The 10,758-nt window shown below is 24.4% G+C and overlaps 1 protein-coding gene and 1 non-coding gene across 2 annotated transcripts in view; both read left to right on the top strand.

Annotated features, from left to right (window-relative positions):
* Window positions 1–556: 556 nt before the first annotated feature.
* Window positions 557–630, top strand: Trnai-aau. Its single transcript has one exon. It is a non-coding gene; the product is annotated as a tRNA-Ile (tRNA).
* Window positions 631–980: 350 nt separating this feature from the next.
* LOC117174883 (methylcrotonoyl-CoA carboxylase subunit alpha, mitochondrial) overlaps window positions 981–10,758 on the top strand; it is a 35,458-nt gene continuing 25,680 nt past the window's right edge. The window contains exons 1-3 of the mRNA XM_033364299.1: window positions 981–1,175; window positions 1,251–1,320; window positions 6,377–6,761. Coding sequence (XP_033220190.1) covers window positions 1,138–1,175; window positions 1,251–1,320; window positions 6,377–6,761 — 493 coding nt within the window. The 5' untranslated portion in view covers window positions 981–1,137. The remainder of the gene's footprint in view (window positions 1,176–1,250; window positions 1,321–6,376; window positions 6,762–10,758) is intronic.

Below are 10,758 nucleotides of genomic sequence, written 5' to 3'. Positions count from 1 at the left end.
ATCCAATTTCAAAATTCTAATTTGAAATTATTTAATTCTCAATTTTTTTTTAAATTTAGAAATATTTTGTAATTCCTTTTCGTTCCATTCGAAATATTGTCTTTTTTTCAAAATTCCATCCGATCTAAAACAGTTTGAATTGCCAAATTTTAAAGTCAATATCCTTCGATATAAACATTTTTTAAATTCAAACGCTATTAATTCGAAATAATTGCTTATTGATTTAAAAAAGTTTAAAACCTAATATTAAAAATTTTTATTAATGACAAACTTTCAAATTGTTTATACTTTTAATTTTAGAAAACTAAAATCCAGATTTGAATATTTTGCTATATCGAACACAATTTGAAAATAGGCTGAAATTCCAAAAATTGAAAAAGCCCCGTTCAAGTATGGAATATTTCTAAAAGAATTTTTATTCAATATTTATAAGAATTTAATTTAGGCTGCTTTCATTTAAAATAAATATGTAAATTTTTCATAATAAAACTTTTATATTTTGCAATCAAAAATTGCCTTAACTGCTAATAATGCTATTTTTCAACAGATATCAACTGGCCCATTAGCTCAGTTGGTTAGAGCGTCGTGCTAATAACGCGAAGGTCGCGGGTTCGATCCCCTCATGGGCCAATTTTTTTGAAATTTTTTAATGTGTATTTTGTCTTTTATTATTCAAAAGATTAAATTTTTTATTTTTTTTTACAATAGCATTTTATTTATGATTGTTTTTATAATAAATGATGGTCAATGTTTCTCCATGGTTATAAAATATTTTTTTAAAAGAAATGATATATTTTCTTCCAATTTTGTAAATAATAATATATATTAACAATTAGATTATTAATTAATATCAAATTATAGAGAGAGGGCTCTTCTATTATCCATGGAAAAAGGAAAACTCATCCCTAACCTCAATTTTTTTTTGTCAATTTCAAGTATAATTCGTTATCGTACTATCTTATCTGTCGCTTGAAAGTGTTGAATATTCGAGCACTATTTACCAATCAAAGAATGTATATTAAAGCTGGAGAATAATGCTGCTTCATCAGAAACAGCGCGGAAAAACATATTGAAACTGTTTTTTTTTTTGTTATAAATATTTGGTTTTTAAGTGTAGATTTTTATAATAATTAAGTTATGTATCAGTTACGATTCATCAAGGATTTACTAGGAAAGTAAGTCGAATTATAAAAGGAAAATCTACATATTGTTTACAGCCACCATTGTTTCATATTGCTTTTAATTTTTAGAAATAACATAACCTCACAACGATGCCGAGACATATCGAACGTTAGATCTGAATTGAGGAGAATAGACAAGGTTTGTGTGAAAATTAACTTTTTCTTAAAAAAAAAATTATTTAAAAATACTTTTTTAATTTATTTAATATATATGATATTTTTTGCGTTTAAGCCCTTTAAGGTCATTAAGGTCATCAAGGTTTTTAAATATAAAATTGTGATAAAAAGACGTCACGATTTACCAGAAAAGTATTGCGCATGCGTCGCGCCGATAGCTGGATTGGTTACTTTTGGCGCGGTTATTTAAAATGAATAAATGTTTTTAAATTAAATTTTAATTAAATTCTAATATAATTGAAATTAATTCTTTTATCAAAAAGCTGACTAATAAAGTGAAACGTTATATAGTTATTTGATTTTGATTCCTCAAAAATGAATAATTTATTTCAAATTTCAAGAATGGAATATCTTTTTTGTATTAAAAATATGAATTTAAAATTATTTTTAATAGCTATAGGCACTTTATAATTATTAGTTGTTGCAAAAAATTATAAAGAAAACCAGGACAAAATTATTAATTTTAAAGAAGCGCGCCAAAGGTAAGAAATCCAGTTATTGACGCGACGCATGCGCAGTACTATGTGATTGGCATTTTAGGTAGAGTGGGAAAAATTCAAGATGTCTGCACGCCGAGGGTTAAACAATAATAATAATCGCATGGGACAAAACGTTATTTTTTTGATAACTTGGAAAAAAAGAATTTTCCACGATAAACATAATAAATGATTTTTCATACAAGAGAATAATTTTTTATTCAAAAACCTTTTAAACTAAATAACGTAAAGTTTCAAGTAACAAAAAAAAACAACGTATTTTTAACAAAATTGCAAAATTTTCAACTATAGAATGAAATTTCACAAATAAAATAAAATTTTTCAACCTTAGTTAAATTTTCAGATAAAGAATTTAACTTTTCAACAAAGTAGTTGAATTTGAAAAAAAAAAATTCTTAATTAAAAAACGTAGATTTTTAACAAAAAATTGAAAATATCAATTTGCTGTTCAAAATTTTTTGTTTCAAGCAATAAAAAATTAATTTTCAAACCATAAAACACTAATTTTCAATCAATTAAAAAATGATTGTCAATAATTAAAGAATAGAATTTTCAAGAAAATAGTTGAATTTTTAAAAAAAGAAATTAATTTAAACCCAAAAAGAATAATATTCTACGGAATAAGACGAATTTCCAACAAAATATCGGTATTTTCAATTAGAAATAATACATTTTTAAACAAAAATGAAATAGTTAAATTTTCCGCAAAATGATAATTAAGAAAAACAAAGTTTTAAAGATACTTTAACAAGATAGTTAAATATTCAACCAACAACTGGTGTACTTAGTTAAAAAAATTAATACGAAAAAAACATTTTTTCAGAAAAAAATGGAATTTTTTATCTTATGATTTTTAAAGCCTTGCATTTTCAAATTTAATTGGCTTCAAATGTGATATCTTAAAATTTTAAGTATTTAAAATTCAAAATTATTCGCTATAGAACACTTGTGACGATTAAAGTTACAAAATTGAGCATTCTTAAATCGATATTATGGGTTGTAGTTTTTTTAAAATTTTCAACTATAGAATTCATTTTTCAAATAAAATCTGAATTATCAACCTTAGTTAAATTTTCAGATAAAAAATTTAACTTTTCAACAAAATAGTTGAATTTTCAAAGAAAAAAAAATTATTTTAAATTAAAAAACGTACATTTCTAACAAAAAATGGAAAATATAAATTTTCAGTTAAAAATTTTGTGTTTCAAGCAGTAAAAGTTCATTTTCAAACAATAATATCCTAATTTTCCAACAGTACAAAAATTATTTTCAATCATTAAAAAATCGAATTTTCAAGAAAATAGTTGAATTTTTAACCAAAGAAATTTATTTAAACCCAAAAAGAATAATATTCTACCGAATAAGACGAAATTGCAATAAAATGTTGGCATTTCCAATTAAAAATGATAAATTTTTAAACAGAAATGGAATAGTTAAATTTTCCGTAAAAAGATAATTAAGAATAATAAAGTTTTAGCAAAATATTTACATTTTTAACTAAATGAATGAGTTTTCCACCAAAAAGATTAATTTTGAAAAAAATAATTTTCTAAAATAAAGACGTATTTTTAACAAGATATTAATTGGTTTTAAATGTGATATCGTAAAATTCTAAGCATTTGAAATTCAAAATTATTCGTTATCGAACACTTGTGACGATTAAAGTTACAAAATTGAGCATGTTTAAATTGATATTATGGGTTGTAGTTTATTATTGTATAAAATTTTGTAACTATTTAGATTTGATATGATATATTTATGAATGTTTAAGTTTTTTTTTTACTATTAAGGCATTTTTTCAATACTGCAAAATTTTGAAGGAAAAAAAATTTAGCTATGAAACTTAGAATGTCAATCTAAAATAATTAAATTTTTAAAAGCCTTAATGAAAACTTATTTGAATATTTCCAAATTTGAAAATTGTTATACAAAATATTATTCAATACTTAAAATTTTAGTTAAAAACTATTAAATCATTAAAAAGTCTCACTTAAAATTTGTTGCAAGTATTGATTTTGAATCCTTTTTTTTTGTTTGAAAAACTATCATTTTTACGGCATTGCAATACAAATTTCAGAGCTTTCAATTTTAAATTGGGTCTTGAAATATGCAATGCTCTCACAATTTTGACGTACAATTTCAACAATTGAATGGCCGGGAAGAAATCGGATGAATAAACAATTTTTTTTTTAATTTGAATATGGCAATGTTTTTTTCATTGCATTTGTGCTAAATACTTATAAATAATAAACAATCAAAATTAGGTTAAGATTTGAATTATTAAAAAAAGAAAAATATTAACATGTCCTTCCTATAGATCTACGAAAAAATTATGATATTTAGGACGAAATTTTTTAAATTGTGAAATCTTTTTAGTTTTCTCCAGCAATTCATTCGTCAAAATAAAACAATAATTAGCAATTTTCCCAGGAATAATAAGACATTTTTCTTCTTTTGAAATTTGTCAAAATTGTTAAAAAGTGTTTCATTTTCAAAATATTCCATAATCTTTCAAATATTCTACAGTCTATTTCGAAAATTTATGAAAAAATCTAAAAAAATTTGCAATCCTTTTCAGTTTTCTTCTAAAATTTATTCATATAAATCAAAAATCATTAACGATTTCCCCAACTATCTTAATAATTTTTTTATATTGTTTTGGACCTTTCAAAATTCTTAAAAAGGTTTTTTTCAAAATCTTCTAAGATTTACATTACAAAAATGAAATCTCTACAAGATTTAAATTATTTTTGAACCTTTCAAAAACTTACAAATATTTCTTTAATTTTCTTGAAAAACATTTCTTTAAAATTTTCAACAGTCTTTTTCGAAAATTTATTGTATTTCAAAATGAAAAATTATTTAAAATTTTCCCCGGTATCTGAAAATTTTTTTTACTTGTTTGAAACCTCTTAAAATTCTTAAAAAGTTTATTTTTTGCGCAATTTTCCAAAATCTACATCTTTAAAAAACCAAATCTTTAAAAGATTTTGATTATAACTTTTAAATCTTCTTAAAACTTCTAAATATTTCTTAAACTTACTCAAAATTTTTCTAAGATTTTTAAATCCTCAACATCTTGTATTCCAAAATTATTAGAAATTCTTAGAAAACTTTTCAAAGAATGTAGACGTAGAAAACATAATGTAGATTTTTTTAGATTTAAAAATAAAAGAAGCTTTACAAGAGATTTTAAATTTTTCAAGAGAATAATAAAATGTTCTTAAGATTCATTGAAAAATCAAAAAGATTTTTTATTAGGCAAAAAAAGCTTTGAAAGAATATTTAAAAAGATTTCGAAACATTTCAAAAATTCTTAAAAATAAATCGAAAATATTAATTTTTAAGGATTTTGAAAAAAACCGTACGAAAAATTATAATTATTTAAAAGGATATTTAGAAGCTTTGTACAAATTTGAGGAAAATTAGAAAATTTTTAAAAGATTTAAAAAAATGTAAAAGTGTGATTTTTGAAGATTTCGAAATAAAGTTTTGAAGTTTTGTCAAGAATTTTAAAACAGTTTAGTTAATAAAAAAAGTCTTTAGATTTTTGGCATAATTTAAAATGAGCTTTTATGTTGAAAAATTAATTTTAATAGTCGAATCTTGAAAAAGATTTCAAAACATTTCAAAACATCTTCAAAATTGTCGAAAAAGAATCTTGGAAATTTTGAGACCATTTTTTAGTTTTGCAGAATTTATAAAGAATTTTATGTTATAGTAGAAGCGTTTTAAGAATTATTTGAAGGTTTAAAGAGAATACAAAATTTCTTGAAATTCATGTGAAGATGTTAATTATATTTTTATTTTTTATTCATTGAAATTTTAAAAGATTTCAAAACATTTTAAATGTTACCTCAAAATTTCGAAAAAATCGGGAAGATTTTAAGGCAATTTTTGTAAATTTTTAGTGATTTTTCAAATAAAAAAAAATTTCAAGACATTAGATGGTTTAAAGTGAATTTTCGAGTTTCTTTGCCATGGGATGTAAATTGCCTAGAATTTGTTTAGATTACCAATTAATTGGTAAACTCTTCACTCGTGGTTAATTACGTTCCCGGCTCAAATCCGGGCTGAGATAAATTTTTTCTTGTCCTCAAAAAACAGTTTTTCCGAAGTAATCGTTTTCACATCGAAATTTATATCAATTACAAATTTAAAAACTCGGACGTCAACTTCTTTAAATGTTAATAACATCTTCCAAATATTAATTCGATTAAACGCACGTTAATAAAAAATGGTACATTTGTTGCAGGGAGAAATATTTTTAGTATATTCCTGTCAAAAGATAGCTATGAAAAACAAGAAAAGATCTGATGAGACCTCGGAAGCTTAATTCGTTATCGCTCTTATGTATAGTGGCGTTCCCAGTTCAAATCCGGGCTGAGGCAGATTTTTTTTTCTAAAAAAATAGTTTTGTTCGATGTAACTTACCCATCACTTGGAAATATGTAATAATTAACATATGGAAAAAACGTTACGCTTACTTTGATGCTAAAGAGTCGCAATTAATGTTTCCAGATCCTTATAGCGAATCGAGGCGAGATAGCATGTCGCATATCAAGGACAGCAAAAAAACTTGGTATAAAAACTGTAGGGGTATTTAGTGAAGCAGACAGAGACTCTATGCATGTAAATTCCACCGATGAAGCCTATTGTATAGGTCCTGCTCCTTCTAGTCAGAGTTACTTAAGACAAGATAAAATAATTTCGATTGCAAGAAAATCGAAATGTCAAGCTATTCATCCTGGTTACGGATTTTTATCAGAAAACGTAGAATTTGCAGAGCTCTGCCAAAAATCAAATATTATTTTCATTGGTCCGCCGGCTAGAGCAATCAGAGACATGGGAATAAAAAGCACATCGAAAGCCATCATGTCAGCTGCCGGTGTTCCTATTATTGAAGGTATGCTACTAATTCTCAATACAACAAGTACTTTATAAGAAATGGAGAGTTTAACTGGGTGGATTTTTGACGCTGAAAAGCTCTTTGCATGGACTGATTTCTAGAGAGATTGATCAGAATTCTGGGTCGGAGAAGTGGCAAATATTTTATAAGAAATTGAGAGTAACTGGGTTGATTCATGACATTGAAAAGCTCTTCGCCTGGGGTAATTGCTAGAGAGATTGATCAGCGACCTGGGTCGGAGCAGTTTCAAATATTTCATAAAAAATTGAGGTTTACTGGGTGGATATATGACTTTGAACAGCTCTTCGCCTGGGGTGATTTCTAAACAGATTGATCGGCGACCTGGGTCGGAGCAGTGACAAATATTTTATAAGAAAAGTAGAGTTTTACTGGTTTAATTCATGACTTTGAAAAGCTCTTCGTCTGGGATGATTGCTACAGATATTGATCAGCGACCTGGGTCGGAGCAGGTCTATGGCATAAAGATAACAATTTTTCATTTTCTAATAACATTTTTTTTTAAATATCACCCCCATATGTGTGATTTGTAGTGTCTCAAAAAAACCCATAAGTGAATTCCTATGCAATAAATAGGACTTTCCACTGATACTTAGATTTTTAAATAATTTTTTCAAACAATCTATTATTGTTTTTATAATTTTTTTATTGGAATAAAGTTAGAAAAGTCGTTTTCTAACTTCTTCGCATTTTAAACTTGTTTTCAATTTTTAGTTTAAGTAAGGCAACAATTAATCAAATTTAACATAAATATTTGTTTTAAACATTTATTTATATTTATAACAATACTCTCGTAGAATGATGAAAGTTATAAATCTGCGTTTTTTTTCAAATTTTCTACTTTATGTCCACTTTTCACTTAAGACGAGGTCAAAATATATATGTGGTAATAAATAATGAAAGTTAACAAAAATAATTATTTAAATAACTTATTATTTTTTGTAAAATTTTCTTTATATAATGTTAGTAGGATACGGTTTGTCTTAAATTTTCAACTTTTTTTCTATACTTTTCATTTAGAGTGTCGTAATAATTAATTCAATTTTAGCAAAATACAATTGTTGAAACATATTATTATTGTTTATAACTACATTTTCCCATATCAATACTAGATAGTTGCGGTTTTTTCTCAAATCTAAAACTTTTTCTCCACTTTTTACTTATAGTGAGCTAATAATTAATGCGTTTTAGCAAGTATAATTTAAAAAAAAAAATTGTTATTCTTTATAGCTATCTTCAGTTATAATAATGCTAAATACTTGCGTTTTTTCTGAAATTTAAAAATTTTCGTCCACTTTTCACTTAGTAAGGTAATAATCAATGGAAGTATCGTTTTTTAAACAATCTCTTTCTTTTTTGTAAATATATTTTTTTGAAAAATAACAGATATTTGAAATATTCTCCAAGTTTTCTATATGGATGATATTAAATCTAAATTTTCCTTGAAGTCGTTACTTGACCCTATGTTTCAAATGAATATTGATATTAATATTTTTTTTTCTTAACTAAAAAGTGAAAAAAAATCTGAAGATTTGAGAAAAAAACGCAATTTTCTAGCATTGCTATAAGAGGCGATATTTACAAAAAATATTAACTTATTTAAACAATTCTGTTTGTTCACTTGCATAAATTATTATCGCAGTAAGTAAAATGTAGCCGAAAGGTTAAAAATTTCAGAAAAACCGCAACTATCTAGCATTACTGTAATAGAATTAGTTTTAAACAACAATAATTTGTTTAAACAATTATGTATGTTAAAATGCATTAATTATTATGTCTATATAAGTCAAAAATGAACAAAAAGTGGAATATTTCAAAAAAAAAATAAATTTCTAGCATAATTCATTATTGTTTTGCTCTAAGCGAAATTTGGAAAAATTCGAAATTTCAGTTTCATGAAATTAGTTAATTCCCGAAATTTGTAATTACCAGTTTCAAAGCCATGAAATAATTTTGCCAAAAAAGAAACTTTCCGAAAAATGAAAATTCGCGAAAGAAAGTGAAACTTCCGAAAATTTTTAATCCAGAAATTTAAAATTCCCAAAATTATCAAATTACGAAACTGTTTTTGTAATTGAAGTTAAGACGATAATTCCGATACAATTTTCTAATTTTATAAAAAATTACGGCAAATTCAGTTACTAAATTTTGCAAATAAGAAATATTTTTATTTACTTTATTTAAACATAAAGTTGAAAAAAATGGAAAAATTTAGTTATAGTTGCTTTAATAACACTTAATTAAATAAAAATGATTATTATTAGTGTATTTTCGATAATTAATTTTTTACCAATCATAACTTTATTGTTTATTGTAAAAAAATTATTAACAATTTTAAAATTAAAAACAACGTTAGGTGATTCTTAAATGGCTTGGGATATTTATGAAGTGATTTTTGTTTTCAACCCAATTTAAAATAATAAAAAACATTTATGCTTCAGTAAACTATATTTATTAATATTGTTTATAAAATCACAGTTGTTATGACATTAAAAATATAAATTTCTAAAGTAACACTATCAAGCCTAAAAGAAAAGTTAAAAAAGGGACTATAACTCTAAAAAAACTGTTTGTTTATAACAATTACAAAATTGTCATGAAATTACGAAAATCACGATATATTTTCACTGTAAAAAAAAATCAGTTGAATTTTACATCGCTAGTCGATGTAAATAAAAGGACCCTCGCTTGCCGTTGTAAATTTACGAATACCATGTACAATTACATAACCATGGCGAATTTACGACGTTAATCGTAAATCTCCTCCTGGCGATGAATTTTGCAACTGCAGATGCGATATTCAGATCCAGTCGGTAATTTTACGACATAAAAACGTAAAATTACATCCGTGAAGACAAATTTAAACAAAAATAAAATACAAATTTTTTAAATTGAAATTTGCAATTTCATATCATTTATACCTAATTTCTTTTACTTGCAAAATAACCCACATTTAATTATCTATCACACTTTAATAAATTTGAAACATGAAACTTGATTATATTATTATATTAGATGCATATAAACACATAACCTGAAACAGAAGTTATTATATTATCGACAGGATTCGAACACTCGAACTCAGAAACCATGGGGTATATGCGCATATATAATTATACAGGCGGGCACGTTACTACCAACCTAAAGTACCTAAGATACTTATAATATTTTTTGGTATACCATGTATTGCTGACGTTTAAATTATTATTATTATTATTTAAAGAAGAAAAAAAGTTTTCTTTTTTACGTCTGGGAAAGTTTGAATCTCATTAGGTTCTGCCTATTTTGTTTGGTTTATTATTATTATTATTATATATTCAATTTCCTTGAAGGATCTTAAAATTTACAATATTTCTTAAAATTTCTTCAAATATTTTGAAAACTTTTAAATCTCCTGAAATTTCGATTATTATTTAGTATAATTATTTAAATAATCAAATTATTTATATAAATTAAAAATAAAAAAACTTTTATACATTTTTAATGATGAATTTTTAAAAATATTGTATGTGCATTTATTTTATATTGCAATAGTAAATGGCATGTGATAAAATGAAACTTTCGAAAAAAACCAAAACCGTACAATAATAATAATGAATTCCTGCAAAAGTTACAATTGAATACGTTTTTATTGATATATGCTTTGTACTATACTAACAGTAAAATTTTTCATACAATTTAAAGAATACAAACTCTAACTGACAGTAGGACAAGACAACTTAAATAATAATTTTAAGTATTTTAATTATAAGAATGTAAATATTTGACTTGCATTTGAAGATTTCGTATATCGTCTAATGTAATTGACCCAAATTATGAATTACTCATATGTAATTTGTATTTTTTTCTAAATACACAAGGTCCAATTTTTGATTTACGAGGGTAGTTCAATAAGTCTTTAGAATGAAGTATAAAAACAATTTTTTTTGGGTAAATTTTTTTTTATTTTTCAACATAATCTCCTTGGAGCTCTATA

Source organism: Belonocnema kinseyi, chromosome 6, assembly GCF_010883055.1.
Source record: "Belonocnema kinseyi isolate 2016_QV_RU_SX_M_011 chromosome 6, B_treatae_v1, whole genome shotgun sequence".
Taxonomy (NCBI): Eukaryota; Metazoa; Arthropoda; class Insecta; order Hymenoptera; family Cynipidae; genus Belonocnema; species Belonocnema kinseyi.
This window is presented reverse-complemented; position numbering and strand designations above follow the sequence as displayed.